The sequence below is a fragment of the Neopelma chrysocephalum genome, unplaced genomic scaffold (assembly GCF_003984885.1).
Source record: "Neopelma chrysocephalum unplaced genomic scaffold, ASM398488v2 Primary Assembly neopelma1_62, whole genome shotgun sequence".
Classification (NCBI taxonomy): domain Eukaryota; kingdom Metazoa; phylum Chordata; class Aves; order Passeriformes; family Pipridae; genus Neopelma; species Neopelma chrysocephalum.
In genome coordinates this window covers 3,761,687-3,783,446 of record NW_020897719.1, presented here as the reverse complement: position 1 = coordinate 3,783,446, position 21,760 = coordinate 3,761,687, and the positions used below count along the sequence as shown (strand labels likewise).

General features: G+C 39.7%; 1 protein-coding gene across 1 annotated transcript in view; it reads left to right on the top strand.

Moving 5' to 3' along the window:
• Window positions 1–7,429: 7,429 nt before the first annotated feature.
• Window positions 7,430–21,760, top strand: part of TMEM117 (transmembrane protein 117) — a 201,889-nt gene continuing 187,558 nt past the window's right edge. The window contains exons 1-2 of the mRNA XM_027682172.1: window positions 7,430–7,534; window positions 9,460–9,764. Coding sequence (XP_027537973.1) covers window positions 9,488–9,764 — 277 coding nt within the window. The 5' untranslated portion in view covers window positions 7,430–7,534; window positions 9,460–9,487. The remainder of the gene's footprint in view (window positions 7,535–9,459; window positions 9,765–21,760) is intronic.

Below are 21,760 nucleotides of genomic sequence, written 5' to 3'. Positions count from 1 at the left end.
AGAGATGTCGGTGGGTGAAAGAATGGGAAGACCTGGGACAAAGGGTTCTTCCTACTCATGGGGTCCTACTTGCTGGAGAGGAGTTCAGTCAGACAGGCTTTTCTCCTGAGTCACCCACAAGTGACACCCAGGTTCAAGCCATAAATTACTTTTTAATAATAATAGCAGGAAAACATAGGAAGTTTTATCCCAAAAGGGCTCCATGAGGCCAGTTAGAGATTTTATTAATAATTGTTTGTAGAAAGCATTCTGAGATGTGGTAGAATAAAATTCTAACATAGACCCTTACTCTGCAGTGCTTACTGTTTAAATAGAAATGTGGAAGAAAGTTAGGAGAAGATTTGTAGTGAAAGCTGAGTAGTTGCATTTTTCCCTTCCAGCATTTAAGACTGCTCTGTTAATGCTCAGCTTCTTGCACTTAATTCCCAGCAGAATAAGACCATCAAAGATATATGCTATGTCTCAGCTTAAGCAGAAGGTCTCCAGTACTTCATTTTAGTTCCAAAAGTTTCTATAGTGCACTCACTGCTCTTACAAATGGAAGGAAATTCAATAAACAAACAAAGGACATTTTGACCGCACTGTACATTCTTACTTGTTCTCTCAGGCATTTATTCAAAGTGCATGTCCATTTTCAACAGATTTCCAGCTGCTAAATAAATTATTATATTTACCATTGTAATTTTTTTTTTTGCATAACTATGCTTTTTCACAGTACATTAGCGTGAGACAAAAATAACAGACATTTGCCACAAGCTATTCCTTGGTCATTGGAAAAAATGTCTATTTGCATAATAGATACTGCATATCCCTATAAATGAAGAGAAGAAGCTTTAAAGAAAGGTCACAAAACTTGGTCTTCTCATAACTTGTTCAAAATTAAAAATCTGACAGCAAAACCTCAACTCTCCAGGCATAGCAGTATATATGATTCTTTTATTAATTATCTTCAGACTGCGATTAGCTTTCTCATGTTTAATATTGGCACGTTTGATTAATTTCAGTGAGATTATAGTTCTGATTCACCAAGTGCTACCATTTGAACAGTCACATTGAAGTTGTTAGCAAGCGTAAGCCACTTGTATTCCTGGGGTTTGATCCACTGCTTGGACAAGCCATGCTTTGCACAAAACACCTGTATGTGCCTGCTTCACAAAGTCAGCTTTTCTCCTCATTTATATTTGTGAAATGTCTGCTTTGTCATAGCCTCTGTTGAGACACCTAATGCAGCAGCCAGTGCCTCACCGTATTCCCTGCCCTGGCTGCATTTCTGTTCCCCCAATTCAATCAGTTATATATGACACTGCATGATCAGCTCTCAGAGTCCTTTTATTGTAATAGATAACATACTCCAATTTCAAGTATGCAGAGATTTGAAAATAAAGTAATATAATTGCTTGAGTTACCACACTGTGCTTGATCTGAAGAGCATATTTCTGCCAAGATGCAAAAACTACTTCTGTCAAAATGCAAAATTTTATGTCATGCCACACCTATTTTTGTTCTAACAGAAATAGGACCAAGATGCAATAGATTAATCTGACAACACGGTAAAGCCTTCAGACTTTTTTTTTTTATAGAGGCAATGTATTGTTATACTGTAGTTTTACTAAGTACAGTTGTTCACTGCACTTTGGAAGAGCATCATGAGATACATTGTGTTGAAAACATGACTTTTTTTTTTGTCCTGTGTTTTTTCATAAGGTTAAGAAATTACTCCTCATTATTTTTTATCAAATTTTTCTTTAGTATTCAATAAATCTCCAGGCTAAACAACCCCAGCTCTCTCAGCCTGGGTTCCAGAGGTGTTCCAGCCCTCTCAGCATCTTCCTGGCCCTCCTCTGGACTCATTCCAAGAGGTCCATGTCCTTCGCATGTTGTGGGCCCCAGAGCTGGATGCAGTACTCCATGTGGCCTCTCATGATAGTGGAGAAGAAGAGGGGAATCACCACCCTTGACCTGCTGGCCACACTGCTTTTGATGCAGCCCAGGACACATTTGGCCTTATGGGCTCCAAGCGTACATTGTCAGGTCATGTTGAGCTTCTTGTCCACCAACACCTGTAAGTCTTTCTTCCCGGGGCTCCTCTCAGTGCATTCTCTGCCAAGCCTGTACCCATGTTTACGATTGTCCTGACCCAGGTGCAGGACCTTGCACTTGGCCTTGTTGAACTTCATGAGGTTCGCACAGGCTTATCTTACCTGTGAATGTCCCTCTGGATGGCATCCCTCCCCTCCAGTGTGTCAACTACAACACACAGGTTGGTATCACTGGCAAACTTGGTGAGGGTGCACTCAATCCCCTGTTGCCGACAAAGATAGTAAACAGTGCCTGTTCCACTACCGACCTCTGAGGGGTCCCTCATCACTGGTCTCACCACTGGACATCAAGCATTGACCGCACCTCTTTGAGTGCCACCATCCGTCCAATGAGTGGTCCATCCATCAAGAGTTCAGCAACATTAGAGCATATTTTCTTTTCTGAAAGACCTTCTGTTGCCATTTATTTTTCTGACCTTTTGTCTTCCAGCTTAGTTCTATTTTTCCAAAATCTTCTTTTATCATTGCAACCAACTTGGACACTGTGGTTAAGCAGTATCTGTCGAAGACTGAACTTAGAGTCCACTTTTTTCTAATTTGTATTTTCTCTAATTCTGTACCTGGAACTATCAGAGTAGCTGCAAGCTGATTATTCCTTTTTTTTTTCCCTAGTGCAGAAGTCATATGTAGTTGTTCTATTAGCTGAAAGGATCCATATGGACAGCAGATGCACTTAAAAGGTATTTAATTAGTGGAAATTCACCTTACTTGAAGTTCTTCTTTAGTTATTTCATCTAAGTTAAGTATGTATTGCCTTTCTTTTTTACATCAGTATGGATTATTTGAAGTAGAATCATGCTTACTTGTAGCAAACTTGGTCTGGATGAACAGGAGTAAGTACTTAATTAAAGTGTAAGGTTTATCATTGGACTTTCATCTTCAAAACTGCCAGTACAGCTTCTGCTTTACCTTGGTAAGCCTTATATCATTTGACTCTAGGACTAAAGTTCTCTTTGACAATATGTAAAAGGTCACATAAAGTTCTGTTTCTCCTACTGCTTTTTTCCCCAAGTTCCGCTGGTATTGCAAAATTAGATATATGTATTAAATCCTGCTCAAAATTATATTTTTGTGATTTAACCAAATATTTTTCTAATAACGCTTCAACCTTATTTAAAAATAAATGTTTAAGTTTAGTTGCTGCTGTTTACTATCCTCTCATATTACTGATTTAATGGAAAAGTATTTCATGTTACATAATGTGAAAACACTATTACTGCCTATGGTTTCCAAATATGTAATAGAAACATTTCTGCTGTTCCACATTCTTTCACACAATTCTATTATCCACATCTAGTAGTAAAGCAGTACTAGTATTTGAAATATCATTGTCTCCGACTAACTTAGCATTCTTACTTTCCATGGGATGTATATATTTGCCTTTTCTTTCTTCCAAGTTCTTAAACTGTTTAACTCTTCAGTTATATACTGTTGCCAGCTTTTATGGTTCCCTCCTTCCCTCCTCTCCCCCCCCCCCAACTTGTGTAATTTATTATTTATTGTGCTGCTTTCTCTTCTTGTAGATGGTGAGAAATGAGTTAAGGATGCAGATAAAGAATAGGTCTGAAGTGGTATAGCTGAGATGGGTTCCTATAGCCATGACTGAAATTTCAAAGGGAGGAGTTTTTTATTCCAAGGATGTTCTTGCAGGTGTACTGGATTTGGCCCAGAAGTAAGTTGACTTTCCTCATAGCAGCAAAATTGTGCTGTGTTTTGGGTTTGTTGCTAAAACAGTGTTGAAAACATGCCAGTGTTTGGGCTGTTGCTCAGCAGTGCTTGCACAGGATCAGGGCTCTCTTTCCCACTCTGTTCACGCTCCCATACCAGCAGGTAGGCAAGAATTTGGGAGAGGACAGAGCTGGGACAGCTGACTCTGTATAATATATAATGTCATGCCCACCAATAAAACTGGGTAGAGGAAAAGGTGACATAGGGGTTAGTTTCAGAGCTGTTTATCAGAGACTGATGGTCTGTCTGCTCGTGGGACTTGGTGAGTGATTGCCTTAGCATATTTATTAAATTTTATAATTCTTACTTTTTTTTTTCTTATTTTTAGTCCGTCTTTCTCTTACTCACTGGTTTTCTCTATTTTTCTCCTATTCTTTCCCCTCTCTTACTGGGGGAGGAGGCAGGGGAAGTGAGCTAGCTGCTGTGTGAGTGCTTACCTGCTGGACGTAGTCAACCCACAATGGCAGGATGGAAGAAAAATACATTAGGAGCACAATCCCTGAGTAATGGGGTTTTGAGGTTTGAGGGAGTGAGGTACTTTTTCCAAGCAGCAAGCCAGGGAAAAGGCAATTGTGCAACCACAGATGAAAGGAGTGAGAGGACAGGCTGAGAGAGCTGGGACTGTTTAACCTTGAGAAGAGGCGGCTCAAGGGAGAGGGTCTTATTGATGTGTCTAAAAGCCTGATAGGAGGAGTAAAGATGAAGCCAGACTCTTCTTAGTGCTATCCAGTGAGAGGACAAGAGGCAATGGGCACTGAAATACAGGAAGTTCCATTCAATTTATGAAAAAACTTTTTACTGTGAAGATAGTTGAAGATTGAAACAGGTTGCCCAGAGGGGTTGTGGAATCTACAACCTTGATTATCCTTGGATACCCAAAATGACACAACCATGCTCTGAGCAGAAAGCTGGACCAAAAGATCTCCAGACGTCCTTTCCAACCTCAGCTATGTTGCAGTACTGTGAAATTTCATGGGTTTTAAGTGACGCACGGTTTTGTGGGTCAAACAGTCAAGCACATAGTCAGCACAGACGTGATATCAGAGAGCTTTCTCAGATGAAGTTGTAGCATATTTTTCCAAGCTCCAGAATTACCTTTCAGTCCTGGGTGCACAGAATTTTATAATTAATTACTTTTTTTTTTAATAGAGCGATTACAGACAAAATTAGCACTTTTACTTTGGCATAGAAAAGCAAAGAGACCTGTCTCTTAGTGCAGCATCGTTATTTTGGAACATACTGTAGCTTTGTGCGTGTTCCTGCACCAGACAGAGTCATCTGAGGCAGCAGAATCTTGTAAGAGAACTTTCCAGTTACAGACTAATGTGCAGAAGGTTGATTCTTCATATTTGAGTGTAAAATGACTCTACAGAAAGTGATACTGTAGCATCAATTAGTAGTATCAATATACGGATAGTTCAATACCCACAGCTCTGCTGGAAACTGAGTGTAAAATGATAGCCTTTACACAAGTGCTATTTTGTAGCAGGAGTGCTGATAGAATAGTTTCATTCACAAGTATCAAAACTAACATTTCATGATAACTCGTGCGGATTCAGCCTGCTTTTTAGGTTCAACTTCCTGGTTTTACTACTGGCTTTTTCATTTGCTGAAAATTTTGTAGGTAAGAGTTTGTTTATATTCTTCTGTTGCTGGCAGTCCCTGGCTTTCAGTGAGTGGGCCTGATTAGTCTTGTCTACTGAGATTATTTGTTAATAGTTGCTATTTGGGTATGTATTTCATCAACTAAATCTTGATTGCTTGATTAAAAAGAAGAAATAGGAGTGCTCCAGCTTTTTTTTATATATGACTGAAACATTACACTTAAATGTTTCAAAAAATATTAGCTTCCTCTAGGATAGCAAATGAAATGAAACATTAAATTTGGGGGAGGTATATGGTGCACTTATGCTTTTTGTTACTTTAATAGAAAAGTAGATTATTTTCATTCGTTTGACTTAGTGACTTCAGATTTATTATCTGAAAAAATGTTCATGAATGCTTTGTAGTTGTAGCATGGGTTTCAGCCTGAGCCAAAGAGAATTTTTTTTAGTGTATAGGTGCATGAAGAGTGTGATCTCTTTTGTGGTGGGTGCTGCCTTCTTTGTGGATTCTCATTTGTTGAATGGAAGGAGACCGAGTTCTGGAAGCGTGGCAGTACACACAGAACTGTTGCATGAAGAGGCAGTGCTGTATGCTGTATTTCTGTACTCTCCCACTGCACATGATAATTTTTCATCTCTGAATATTTGAATTTTCTTTTTACTGTAAAGATAGCTTGGGGTGTGTTAGTGTGAAATACTGAATATTGTATTTTTCTGCATAAAATTGAGGGTCTCATAGGTTATTCCACGAAGGAAGATAATGTGATGATTATGTTAGATACCTTCAATAACAGTTTTTTTACAAAAATACATAAAACTGTGTTGCCAGATGTGCAGAAGGGATTCACAAGTCTTCATCTGCTGCTTGTTTTGGTTCTGCTAGTCTTTTGCAACATGACTTTCCTAAAGACCCATCCACATTCCTCAGTGAATCTCAGTCACACTCCTCTCTACCTTGGCCTGAAGCAGCCAGATGTCTGATGCTGTATTTCAGATACCTGCTCCAATGGAGTCACCTGACTTCTCCCAACAATATATTGAGGCTGTGTCTGGCAACTTCAAGGTTTTTTTATCTGTATTCAGCAATGACCAGAATTAGTACATACTGCATTAAGACCTGGTCATAATGCACCTAAGACCATCCTGTAAACATTTTCCTGGGATGTAAGCAATACCAGCACACAGACACTAGGGACCACATCCCACATAAAAAGGCTTTGGTTGACAATTCGGCTGAAGTGCAATGTCAACAACTCTGCTAGGCTGCACAGAGTTTTGCCTGACACAGTGACCATAAGGACTGTGTGTGTGCACCCCGGAGACTGGCCGTGGCCTCAGCATAGCCCCCTCCCAAGTAAGCAAATTGGGTATAGACCTCCCTCCCCTCCCAAAATTAGGTTTTCCTAATTCGTCCTGAGTGATTTAGCTGTCATTGCCAGCCCTGTGCTTTTGCTTTGGGGTTATACATCTCCAGATTTGACCGCCTATTTCCCGTGTTTGTGATTTTCTACAGCTAATTTGCGTAATACTGAAGTCTGACCGGTGGCAATTGAGTGATGGGGTTTCGGGTTTCGTTCAGCTCCGCCGGCTGGCTAAGCCCCCGTGGGTCCCAGGCCACCATTTTCCAGGGTGAATAGAGACACCCGCGGACACCGCGCACGTTTCGGGTCCTTGCTGGCAGGCTCCGGGGGAGGGGCGGGCACGGGCGCCGGGGGCGCGAGGACCCTGTCGCAGCGGCGCCGCCCGCTGCCGCCGCGGCTGCGGCACTGCCGGGGCCGCTCGCCCGCGCCCGCGCCCGGGAGCGGAGCGGAGCGGAGCAGAGAAGGAGGAGCACAGCCAGCACAGCTACCGCCGCCGCTCCCTCCCCGCGGCGGCCGGGGGGGGCGGGACGCCGCGGCACCGGCGCCGCTGTCAGAGCCGGAGGGACTGGGGGGCCCTGCCGGCCGCGGCAGCTGCGGGGGGCAGCGGAGCGGAGCGGGGCCGTCCGCTGCCGGGAGCCGCACCGCGGCAGGCGCCAAGCAAAGCCGAGCAGAGCCGAGCCGAGCCGAGCTGAGCCGAGCCGCCGCAGCAGCGCCGCGCCCGCGGCGCGGATCCCCCGTGGCGGTGAGTGCGGCGGGCGCGGGGCGGCCCCGGTGCCCCCGCGGGGAAGGTGCGGTGGCGGCCGCAGCGGCGCGGGGTGAGGTGGCCGCGGGTCTGCGCCAGGGGCTGGGGGAGAGGGGTCGATTTAACAGGTTGCGATGGGCGTGTGGTGCGCGGTGCTTTCGGCACCCGCGTTTTTGGCGTTGAGGTGGAAAGGAGCAGGATTTTTATTGGAGATTTAGCACTGCTGCTATGGCTAATATTGGCTTCTGATGCTATAAAACGCTTCCTAGGAAGCCGAGTCTTCATCTGGGTGTCTAATAACTCTCTGGTATCCGGCAGCTGTCAAAAATGCCAGGACATTTAGTTGTTTATCTCCAGCCCCATTCGGGCTTTAAGATGATCCATACACATAAGGAAATACCAAAACTTTTCTTACCGGTAACAGGAAAAAAGGAGAACAAGAAATAGGTTTGGGCAGTTTTATGTCCACAGAGTAGTATTTTCTTAGGCAATAATTCTGGCTTTAAGTAAGTTTTTTTCATAAAGTTTTTGAAGGACTGACATTTCCTTGTGTCAACTTTTTAACTCTGTAATATGGTATTTTTTTCTTTTTCGTATGTAATTTATGCATAATGGGACCTTACTGATTTTTATTATTTACTGACTGCATTGTTTGAATCTGCTGAGAGTTTCTTTTATCCTTTTCATTTAATAGGTACAGGGTTCTTTGTAATTTTAAAAATATAAATTGCATCATAGAATTAAATCATTTTGAAGGGACTAACTAAAGGGAGACATTGAAATTCATGGAATTTCTAAGTTTGCAAAGTGATACTTAAAAATCCAAGAAGGAATGAGTAATTGATTGGGCGATTTAGGTCTTTTGCTGCAATTTGTGGGGGGTTTTTGTTTGTTTTGTTTCTTCCTGAAGGGCATATGACATTTGCAAAAATTTGTCACTGTATCCTTCAAGGATTGTGCTGTAATAAACAAGCAATATTACTAGATGCATTTTTTTTCTCTTCCTACACTCTGTGTCCCTTGAATAATTGTGGTGTTCCACAACACAAAGGCCTTGTATCTTTGTGCATACAAAGTGGTTCAAGAGGATGAAACAACTAATTGGTTGTGAATAAAAGAAAAAAAATCAAATGACAGACAATTGAAATGTTAACCATGCTCAGTTGCATTTTTCCATAGCAGTACTTCATAAGTAGGCAGGTTTCAAAACAGAATTTTTGTATTCATACAGAGCAGTCTGTGCTCAGGGCACTCTCATTTTCTGGTTTTGAAAATATGATTAACTATATATGTACTCCCTGGGAAGTCAATGAAAAGATTTATACAGAGTTGGCTGATCTGCAAGAATTAATTGTAACTTTTCCAACTTTTCCAACATGTTATTCCTTTATATGGACACAAGTTTCTGATGTTTCTGGGGTATATGCTTTTAAGCTTTCAGTGGAAGACATCACTGGACACTGGACGTATGGGCTGGTTTCATCCCCCTCCTATAAGGAGAAGGATTCCGTTTAGGCTTAGCATGAACCTTTGTAAATATGTGTTGTATTTTTTGGAATGTGGCTGGAAAGGCACTCTGAGTTTCATGCAGCCTCCTATGTTCTTATATCCATTCCATGCTTTTCGTACCCCGCTATGAAGTGGGCATGAAAGCAATAATGTATTTGAGACTAAAAATCCTGTGCTATAATGTATATATGTTTGTTTGTTGTTTTTCCATTGGAATGGACAGAAATTTCAGTTTTCTCTTCCTGGATCTAACAGTATCTTTTGATTGAAACTTTCATTGCTAGTCAAGTCTAAAGTGTTAAAATTTACTGATGTCAAGATCACAGTGATTTGATTTTTGTAAATGTGCAGGTCTCTCCTAAGCTCTGAGAATTCTGGATATATGTAATGTTGTGCATTTGTGTCTTTACATACAGGCAAAAACCAGTTCTGCAGTATCCGAGGATGGATAAAGACTTCCGCTACTACTTCCAGCACCCATGGTCTCGCTTAGTTGTGGCTTACTTAGTGATCTTCTTTAACTTCTTAATATTTGCTGAGGACCCAGTATCTCACAGTCAGACAGAAGCCAATGTTATTGTTGTTGGTAATTGTTTCTCCTTTGTAACAAATAAATACCCTGAAGGAGGAGGCTGGAGATTTTTGAAGGTGTTTCTGTGGCTGCTTGCCATTCTCACGGGACTCATAGCTGGGAAATTTCTCTTCCATCAGCGCCTGTTTGGTAAGTTACATGATACACTTGCTGACTTCCTGGTAATGGCTTTCTGCCTTTTCCTTTCAGCTTTCTACTCGTGGCAGTTTTGTAAGCTTTGCTATTAATCGCTTCTTCTGTTTAGAGCTGTATAGAACTCAGTATATCAAAACTTACATCATCATGGAAAATAATGCCATGTCTACTTCTGTGAGAATAATTCTCAATGATTTCAGTCAAACAAGGATAAAAACAGTGAAAGCTGACATGTTTTAAATACTTCAGAGGTCAGTAATTTTCAATTTTTCCATATTACAAAAATACTCCTTTGCGCCTTCAGACCAGTTTTTAAATCTTAGTATGTAGCTTTCTCAACACTTTGAAGAAAAGGCATTGTTCCTTAGGGTGACAACACTGTATGTCTTGTCAAAAGTCACCTAAGTGGAAGCAGGGGCTGTTGTCAGTATTAGCAGAGCTGTGCTGAAAGGTTCCCATATGAAAATGGGAATTCTAGAGAAGCAGGACCTGGCTCTGTCTTAGTTCAGGAGTGAGTCAGTAAAATGGAAAGGCAGAAAATGGAGAAAAACATGACAGTAAATGCTTTCTTATGCAAGATATGACTTCACTGAGGAACATACTGCACATGAACTGACTGAAGGGAATGGAACATCCCTGGATTAAATTCTGAGACTGAGAATTTGGCTGTAAATATATTGAGATACAAAAATATCCAGCATTGTCCTAACTGACATGTAAAGAATGTTGCATCTGAGGGCTCAAGGCTATCTCTATGTTTTAGAGATAAGTAGAAATCACGGAAAAGTTTCCTTCACTCCCAGCAGTTGCACTGTTCTTTGAAACATCTAATGCTGGGTGTGTTGCTGCTGGTCTAGATGGACAACGCCCATATTCTTATGCTGGTAGGACTGCAGGATGGATGGTTACTGGAACACCTCGAAACACATGAGCAATAGGCCATTTCTGTAGTCTGTCTCATTCTATTAAGATTGAGAGAGAGCCACTACTGTTTCAATAAATCAGATGTAAAGCTGTTGTATCAAGGAATGAACAAGCAAAGCCACATTAAGAGACTTCTTTTAATACAGACTTCTCTTGAAGCACTTATTCTGAAAAATACATAAGTGGCATGATGGCTATTTGGCTGTTTTTACCATAGTGTAGTGGTAAATGTAAAATGTTCATATAAAGAGGACATTCTATCTGGAACAAGCACTGTCACAATAATGTTTTCAATTCTGGCTTCCACAGTTGAGAAATTATTGTGTTAAATAGAAGATGAAGCAAAAATAATGAAACCGATGATCAAATAGGAAAATCAGCCCTATAGTGAGAAGATTGAGAGGATAAAGGGAGGATAAAGGGAAGATTAGAGGGTGACTCGCTCAAATTTGATTTGAAGGACAGAACTTTCTGTTCAGCAAATGTATTGCAAGGTCCAGTGCTTGGAAGTGGCAAATAGCCAGAACCTTTTTTTAATCTGAAAGGCTAGACACTCCATGGAACAAGTCACATAGGATGTGACTTCATCATGACGTGAATTTTTCTTTTTGAGAATACATTCGTCTGACTACAGAGTAATTATCTTCTATCTAGTAGGTTATTATGATAATTCCTTCTGGATTCGTAACTGTATATTATAGATAAGATGTACCTAAACATGTATTTTAAAGTGGCTTGATTCAGTATCACTGCCAAAAGGAGAAGGTCTGACCAGCCTTCTGTGTCTGCTGCTTTGTGCATTTTGTGCAGTTGCTCAGTGAAAGAAGATAGGGAACTTACCCACATTAACAGTACCCATCTTTTATTTCTGTAAGGATCACATCTCTGACCATACTGATGTTTGTGCAGCACTAAGATGGGATCAGCATTGAGAGGAAACTAACAGGCAAGAGATTCCTAACCCTGGAGGTAGTGCTGGTTTACAGCTATTTGTGGTTGTGGTCTGGGCAACCAGTATGGGTCTGGGTACAATCTGATCTGAGGCTAGTTCCTGCATGTTGAGTTTTGTGGCAATTTGAGCCAACGTAGATCTGTCCCAGCCCCACCCTCCTAGCCCCAGCCACATCATTTTGGTGCCTCCCTCAAGCCAGCACTGCTGTTAATGAGACGGAGCAGCAGTCTGGCTCAGGCAGCAACTGGAAAACCTGTTGCTTCTGCTGTCCTCTGTGGCAGCTCCTTGAACTGATGTGATGGCTTGAGTGTCAGTGCTGATGAAACAGCCAGGGACTGTGCAGGCAAGATAGCTGGGGGCCATGGCAGCCATACCTTGTGCTGGCTCAAGTGCTGTGGGACTGCACCCACACAGTGTGTCAGTGGAAATGTGCTGTTGCTTGTGATACATTGTGAGCAGATGGCAGTCAGTGTGACTGGAGAGCTGGCTGTATTGCTGACTGATGTGGCCATGCTGGCTGTAAACTAGCTAGTGTGAATAGCAATTGCTTTGATGAGATAATGATGTGGATTTACGGCTTCACTATATCTCTGTGTGTCCAGAAGTTTTGTACAGCCCATGCTGATTTTCTGACAGTTATTTGCTACTATTTCAATGTCTTCACTGCCTAGAAATCCCTCCTTTTGATCTTGTGGCCTGCGTATAACTTTTTCTTGTGGCCTGTGTATAACTTCCTGCAGTCAGGATACCAAATGGCACCAGTCAATCTTCCCCTGTCAGATCTTGGCTCACAGTGCAGGCTGCAAACTGAAATTGAAAAGGATTAGTCTGCACATCTCACTTTAGATGAAGAGGAGTGGAAAGGATTTTCTTTCTCTGTGCCCTACCTGCTCTTTTGTCCCTTGGCTTCTGTATTTCGTGCTGCTGAGTTTGCATATGAACTAGAAAAATAGCATAGCTAGAACTGTGTTATAATACAGTTTTCCATCTGTGACAGTGACTGTCTGATAGCCATGACTGTCATGGACTATAAAAATAAATGAGTGCAAGCATGCTATGTGTCTAAAAGTGGAAGGAGAAGGGTTCTGGAAACGTTATTTAGGCTTCATCACTGAGTTTGCAGAGAGTTAAGGGACTAGTTGAACTATATTGATGAGAAATAGAGGACACAGTGGGATGTTTTTTGTTGGTAATATTCATTGAACAGTAATCTTTGAACAGTAACCTCTTTGGGGAATCCTTCAAGATACTGCTCATGACTTAAAACAAGATTAGAAAACAATTACATTTCTCGTTCTTCAGTCAAGAAATAGCTTACTTCATTTGATAAATGTTTCCCATGATAAATATTTCCAAGGAAAACAGTCCTTATCTAGTACATTCTTTATATCTTTGTGGAATATAGTCAGAAGAAGTGGAATTTTAACATTGTCTTTTGGCTCTTATCCACCATATTATTTTGATTCATCACCAACCATATCTTCTATTTGGTTAGGTATTGTGTTCTGCCATGCTTTTTATTTTGAAATGGAAAATGAAAGGTCATAGATGAATACTGGAAGTTTGGGGAAATGAAAAATAAGGATATATACCCTGGGGTTTTTTTGTTCTGTATAAGAGAGTTACTTGAGGAAGGGGAAAGTGGTAATTACTTTGTGCTCACTTACAGATTTCTTGATTAATTTTCTGCTTTATTAAAAGCAGAAGCTTACAAACTGACCCATTTGATGGCACTATAAATTCAGAAAATGCATTCAAATCCTGACTTAGAAGAAATCCCTGAATAAGCTTTTGCACATTTTTCATATTGCTCTGGGTCATTGTATGGAAAGTAGCACAGTATTTAGTGTATAGAAAGTATGTTTTAGTTGGCACCTGCTCAGCGTATGCACAGTTGCAGTTCTGCACTACAACTTCAGGCCCAAATTCTGAGTTCAGTGGGAGGTATTTTGGCCCAAAGTTCAGGCTGTGTGTTTTGCATCATTGTATATAAACATGATCTATCATGTAGATATAAAATAATCTTTCATTTGAATAGATTTTTTGCAGTATGCACAAATGGGCAGTAGACCTAGAAAAATAATATCTTAATTTTTTAAAGTCCAGGATCTTTGCTTTAACTGTTTTCTATGTCTACTGATCCTTAGCTTATGCTGCATATTAGGTACATCAGTTTTTAAAAATTTCCTTACTACAAAACATTTATGTGTCTACCTGCCCATTTTTCTGATTCTAACTGATTATAAAGATGCATTAAAATCTGATTAAAGCCTGATTACAGAGACTGTATTTTATTCAATTGCCAATGATTGTGCTTAGATTTATAATTGTAAGTTCCTTTCTAAATGATGTGGATGGAAAATAAATATGTAATGTGTTATAAAAAATTGCAGAAACAAAACATAGAGCTAAAGCTGTATCTCTTAAAATGGAGGAATCATCACAATACAGCAAGGAAATTAAAGCTGTTGAATAAATGTTGAATTTAATGGGTTGTTCTCTTACAAATGTTCACAGTATGCAGTTTATTTAAAATTAAATGATAATATGAGCTTCATAGACACTGGGGCAAATAAATAAAGCACTCATTATAGGAATTGCAATGAGCTGTGGATATACACAATTTTTGCAGATTTTTTAATATACAGTACTGCCATGCTGGGAGCAATTTCATGACAGACAGTTTCAAACAAAACACCCACTGAGGACCTGTTGTCTGAAAACATTACTCTTTTTGTCAAACATGTTATCTGGAAGGCTCTAAAAGATGTTGCAAACCACTCAAACCCAGACTCTTCAGTGTCTGCTTTTATGCTGAATTTAAAGTGTGTATCCACTGAAGCAATGAATGTATGCAGATTTCAAGAGGAAATTAGGGAGACTGGGGTTTAGTCAGAATGATGGTGCACTGCATAGGAAATGTGAATCTGTTAGGCAGGTAAGACAATAAATTCATACAACAGTACATATATGATTAATTAGTATATATTAGGGTTCATGTTAGTATAAAATCTGGGCAGTGGTATTGTTGTTAGTGTTGGCATGTCACTTTCATAGTGGTGTTTATGCAATGGTGGATGAACCAAATGTGATCTGTTTTGCAAAAGAACCTTCCCGTAGATGTGATAAGATTTTTGCATGGTTGTTTTTCAGCCAGATTGTTTCCCATTCTTGTTCGAAAGTAGTGATAGGAACAGTTGTACCACCATCTGTAGAAACAAATAATGGTAATACTTGCATAAAATTCTAACCTGACTGATAGAGCATGTTCTTTTCAGTTGTCAGCTCTGTCTTACATTACAGTAAGAACTGTCATTTAATACCCAGCAACTTTGTTCCTGCTTTTCCTTTTCCATTGATGACTTCAGCCTAATAGAAAACAACTAATCTGATAGCTGGTAAAAAATAATGTCTTCAAGAGCCTGTTTAGTATTTCAGTAACAATGATCAAGTTAACACTGTTGAAGGTATTCAAGGTCTACTGTGATTGCTTCACAGTCAATTCACCTCTTTTGTTTCCAGTAAAATTTTGAAGCCATACAATAAAATTATTTTGGTCCTGCCAAGGGGCCAGTCTAACAGTTTGCTAATAATAACGCACAAATGACTGTGAGCAAGCATTTTTGAGAGCCAGAATCTTCAACAAAAAAACCCCAACAAACAACCAAACAAACATAAAAAGAAGAAGCTCGCAGCCAGCCACTGAATGAGTGCAGGCTCATCAGATTCCAGCTCTGGCAAGTTGCCAGTAATTAAGATATCCATTTATTTTAAACTTTACATCATTCATGAGGGAGACCACAAGTGACCTTTCAAATATAAATGAAAAGCATGCAAGTGACCTCCGAATGTCTTCTTTTACTCTTGTATTTTTAGAAGAGCCATAACATCTTGCTGCTTCCTCTCTTCGTGCTCAATGAGAAAACTGCTGTTGTTTGCACTTAGCCTTAGTTGTGGAATTAGTCTCTGGGTAGTAAATTATAGAGTTTAATTGGAGAGATATAGGCAGTAGCTACAAAAAGATTATTCTCTCTCCAGTGAAAGCTTTAATTCTACTGGAGGTACATATCCCATTCCTCAAGCAGCAGTGTGAGAGTGTAAGAAAATCTACGTGTGTCAGATTTTCCATAATGGGAAAGCTCTAGATAATATTTAGCATCCAGTGAAAACTAAAAGTAAGTTCATTGCTACTTCATATTGATGTGTCAAATCTGTGTTTTGATCTTTTTGACATGACTGTCAGATTTTCCTTTCCGATTGAGTCGGGGAATGATTTTGGAATGATGCCTGCCACTTACAGGAGTAATATATCTCCATTCCCCAATTTCCAGAAATAGAAGTGAGCTTTTTCCTAGCAGTCACAGCCTGATGGGCATAGTGCAGGTGCAGCCTAGTCAGGGGCAAATTTCTTCTATCCTTATTCCATACGATGAGGAGATGGAAAGGATGTTAGTGTGGAACATGACCTCACCATGTGCCTGCTGGAGAGCCCCAAGGAAAACATGATTTCCTTGGTCAGAGTGATATGAATCATAGAATCAGCCAGGTTGGAAAGGACCTCTGATATCATCAAGTCCAACCCTTGATCCAACACTGCCATGGTTACAAGACCACGGCACTAAGCGCCACATCCAGTCTCATCTTAAAAACCTCCAGGGCAGCCCATTCCAATGCCTGATTACTCTCTCTGTAAAGAATTTCTTCCTAATATCCAACCTAAACTTCCCCTGGCAGAGCTTAAAACCATACCCTCTTGTCCTACTGCTGGTTACTTGGAGAAGAGACCGGCACCCACTTGGCTACAACCTCCTTTCAGGGAGTTGTAGAGAGTGATGAGGTCTCCCCTGAGCCTCCTCTTCTCCAGGCTAAACAACCCCAGCTCCCTCAGTCTCTCCTCATAGGACTTATGCTCAAGTCCCTTCACCAGCCTTGTTGCTCTTCTCTGGACCTGCTCCAGCAGCTCAATAACCTTCCCGAACTGAGGGGCCCAGAACTGGAGGTCTTTTGCATACAAGACAACATTTCTCTTTGTGTGATTTTGCTGGGACTCCAAGTCAACCTGTGCACCTGCCTTACAAAATTACATTTCTTTGTTTTGTTGTTTTATTTTGTTTGTTTCCAAAATGAAAAAAATCTTCAACATTCTGGCCCTTAAAAAACTTTGAATACATCCTCAGGATTTAAGAACTATTTAGCAATTAGTAAATGTCGTTTATAGAATTTGTAAATGTACTTGCTAACCAATGCGACTTTTGAGGACAGGGGGATCAGTAATTGTTCCCTATGACACAGGTAGGGGGGAAACACAGTATTTCTAAATGTGACTGCTGAGATGTATGAGACACATACTCCAATTTCAGATGCTGGAAAACAGAATTTTCTGCTTTATTCTCTTTTCAACAGAGGAGGCAGTACTCCTTTCCCCACTGAGTGGCTCTTGCTAGGAGATGAAGGAGCAGCAGAGACTTTTCTACTTTGAGGATTCACACTCTCCCTGGTGCCTTCATGTAGGAAAGGAGTCTCCCAAGGGCAGACTGGACGTCTGGGTAGAGGTAGCTGCAGAGCCTTGAATTCATGTTTCGTCTGCAGCACTGGGGTGTGATCTTTCAAAGTCGCCAGCTGCTTAGGGCCTTTCAGGCTCACTTATGCACATGCTAAATAATGTTTTCTATTTCTAGGCCACTGATGCAATGTCTACTAAGAAACACACTTTCATTTAATATTAAAGCAAAGAAGAATCTAAATCTGTACAAGATTTAGCTAAAGTCAGACATGCTAAACAAATAATGAAAATAATAATTAGGGCAGTGAGAGAGTAAAGAGATGAGGCAGGATAAAGGAAAACATTCCTAGAGAGTCACAGCAGCAACAATATTTAATTTTAGCTTACTTAGTAAAAGGCCTACAAATTGAGCGATTACAGTTTTAATTAACAACCCCCCCCAAATATCCTAGCTCTTTTGCTAATCTGTGCTCATGGATATATGTGACAAAAAAACCTAACAGTGTAATGTACTGGAGGTGTAGAAAAGGAAGGAGAAACTGAAAACTAGTATTTTCTGTGGAACTTCTGTGGAGTTCCTGACCTGGGGAATTCAGGACTTAGCACAACATTCAATTTTGTGTCACTTTCATACAGCAAGTAAAAAAGTCTTTGCAAGCAGTTTTCTCCATACCTACCACTTTGCATGATGTTCTCCTTGATGCATATCAGTTTAGATTACTTTGAAGTGATTTGGGGCTTATATTCCACAAGCCTCCTCTCTGTGGCAGCCAAAGGTGGAGCAATTTTTATCTAAATTAGAAGTGACTTCTCTATGACTTATCTAAATTCACAGAGTAAAACAGGAGCGCTACTCTCTTGGGGATGTCTACAGATTTTCATCTCAGGCTGCACATAAAAAAGCAAACTTTTCTTGAGACTATGTTTCTGATTGCCATGCCAGGGCACATACCAGACCAAATGCAAGTGTCAGCGGTCTCTTCAGAGGTAAGGGCTACAGTGCATATGCAAAGAATTTACCAAAACAGTCTGTGTGTACCCAGAGGTTTTCAGAGTGCCATTCTGGCTATCAAGCTAAATTGGAACTTGGTTGAGGCTCATATAAGGTTGTGTATGAAAGATGAGTTATTGGTCCTTGGATTTCTAGATGCAGCTTGATATGCCAATACTGTTGGTGTGAAATTGGTGTAGATTATATGTTTGTGTTTGTATGGTTGTCTTCACTTTCTTTTTTGTGTTGGACTCTCCTTCTGCCTTCAGACAAGTGTGCAAATGTCTGTCTAGGGATGCATTCTGCCTCAAGTTACTCCAGGAATGGGTCTGGTGTGGACTTGACAATGTTAGGTGTATAGTTAGACTCAATGATCATAAAAGTCTTTTCCGACTTAAATTCTGCAATTCTGTGATTTCTAACTTTACAAAACACGTGGCTCTTTACAATGTGTTAGCTCCAGCACAATTTCCATGCCTCACCTTCCAGCAAAACTGAGTGGAGTCCTGCTCAGCTGAGATTTGGGTTTATCAGAAAATGAGTGATAACAGATCACTCGTTATTTTTATGCTGTTATAATGGTTATAGCATACAAGGTCCTGCTATTGTATAGCAGGGGCAGTTGTTGCAATTACAGTCTGTGTAAACAGCTGGCCAGAACCACAGTTATTGGAGGAAAATTAGCTTTTAGCAGCAATTCAGACAAATAATTATCTTTCAGCAGAAGAGCACCTTCTAGTGGTATTGAATGAATATAGCAACTAGTTAAACAGTTCTCTGGATAAGAAGATGTAAATATGCTAGATAAAGAATAATTATGAATATTTCTGTACACTATTTTTATGATTAAATCGATAATTCGTTTAAAAACAAAGGAAAAAACCAAGCCTGAGTAGAGAAAGCATATATTTGGGAAAATGAAAACATTTTTCAATTACAGTATTCCCTGCTCCTCCCTTCTCCCCTGCCAACCTACTAGCTTACTAGCTTTTTATGTATTTACCATGAAATAGTATTTTTGTGTGTTCTAGTTTGAAATCTACCCACCCTTTGGCTTTTTTAGTAATGAAAATTTGGGTTCATTATACGTCTGAAAGGAAATTTCCTATGGAACTGTTATTTTATTCAGTTTCACTGACTGTTAATGCAGTTTCTACAGCCAGTGTATTTCTAGTAGATATGTATTTTGCAATATAATATTTGCTATGGTTACTTTCACAAATAACATGGTATCAAATGATTTAAATTCAATTTTTCCTGGGTTACAGTGGATTAGTTGATAATGTGGACTTCTTTCAATTTGTATGTAGTAGATAATCCTTTTTAGACATGATTCCATAGTGTACATCATACAAATGAATGATATATTATTTCTAGAAAGGTAAATTAAGATTATTAAGCTGTGCTTAATATTATGTCATTGCAGGAGATTTGTGCATTAATGGAAGCTAACTGTATGAAACATATTCGTACTTAAATTTTCATGGTTTTCCTCTGAATTTTGGAATTGTGAAAAAATGTCAGGTACAAAAAGTCTGATTTGTGGGTGTTTAAAACAAGACATAACTATTTGCTTTCTAGCTCTGTAAACATATTCCTGGGTTATCCAAGTAGGAATCTTGACCTTTTTTTTTCTGAAGAAGTTTTTCAGCATTTGGAAGCTTCAGCTCAAAGCTGAAATACGTAGGTCTTGCAAACATTTTAAACCCATGAAGGCTCATTTCATATCAATTATTTTGGTAGTGCTATTATAAAACAGATTTGTTGAAATAGCTAATAGTTTGGCATCCTCCATCCCATGGTCGGAGGGCAGAGGGGTCGTAAGACAACTAGGAACCTGGAGCAAAGTTAGTGAAGTTGCAGAGTTGTCAACTACTTCTATAACTGTGGGCACAGAATTCTGCAAAATATTACCACAGAGTTACTTGTTAGAAGTATGACTGCCTAACGTTAGACTGTTTTGAGTCTGGCAGAATAGTAATCAGCTTTCCTGTATAAGGTCTATACAGCTTGCAGCACATACTAGTTTTGACATAGGACTTGATTAACTGATTGTACCTCTTTTTGGTGCTCAGACAAGTGTTAATCTGGGTGCATGTACAGGTGCTAGTTGAGAAATATATAGCTTATGAAACAACAGTTTTCACCAAGTCTGGACAGGCTCAACTCTTAAGTGCGTACCCCTGTATTTCATTGTAGGCCAGAGAGTGTCTTTTTTTGTCACTGAATTATGCTTCCTCTTGATCCCACAAAACCAATTCTCCACTTGTATTTTGCAATGGAAATGCCGACATGCCCAGTAACCCCTGGGAACCCTGTTTGTCCACTGTGAGGTCTAGTCACAGTGTCCATAACAGAAAGCACAAGTTGCAAATACTTATTAAGACAAAAATAAAACAAACCCCATGATTCATCTGCTTTGTTTTCTGACTCAAAAATGCTTTATAAATGTTTATTTTAAAGGGCTGTGTAGTAGATAGAGTGTAAGCAATTCTGTTTATTATTAAAAATAAGCTTGTGAATCAGTTTCAGGAGAAAAGACCAAACGGTATAGAAAAAACCTCATTATTTTGATAAGTCATTACGCAGTATCATTAAACTGTTATTGAGGAACAGAGTTAGAGTACTGCCCTTCGGAGTTCATAATCAGCATTATACAGCATATAAATGCTGCTAAATTTCTTTTACCTGCTTTGAAATTGGGATTACAATGAATTCAAAGAAGGAAAATGTAATTTCTATAGGCACTACATGTAAGGTGATAAAATATTGTAGTTCCAGAATTAAAAAAATAAGGAGGATCATGAAATTACTTTTATAGGTCTGGCAGTTAAAAGAACCCCCCAGGTTTCTTAAAAATGCTAACAATTCTTGAAGGATAAAGAGTGCAAAATATGATTAATACCTACGTGCCCTCTAACCAACTTGTATTATGTAGTGAGGACATCTAAATAGCATTTTTTTTTTCACAATAATTTTGTAAGCTGGGATACATTCACATAGAATTAAAAATTTACACCTCATCAGCAAATGTGCTGGTATTTTCTATTGCTAACACAGGGTTTTCAGTTACTTCCCCACTAAAAAATGTTCTAAAACATTATAGGAAATCAATATCTATTTTTACAGGTTTCCTTTTATCTGCATCAGCACAATTGTCTAAACCTGCGATAATAACATCAGTAATAGTAAAGTCTGTAATTAAAACTAAATGCTAAATCTGTATAGTGGAAATTAACAGTTGCAGAAAAATTCAGAATTAAGCCTGCTTACACACTATAATTCTGTCATAGCTTTAAGTCTTCCCTCATTACTTGCATTTTACGACTCTTTCAAAACAGCAGCCTGAGGTATTGCTTCTAGGTAATAGTAATGACGTTAATATAAAGCAAAGAGCTAGATGTGATGCCTTCATGAACCACCCTGCAATGTTTGATATGGCAGATGGCATTAACCATCGCCACCCTACTCTTGGCTGCCTTTGGGTAATCCCTTAAGAAGAAAATGTCAGCCCTTTCCTTGCAGCAGCAAAAGCCCATCCTCCTGTTCTTGTTTTGGTATTAAAAGATGAGTGTGTTTTCTTTTGAACTTTTCTATTCCTTTCTTCTTTGCAAAATAGC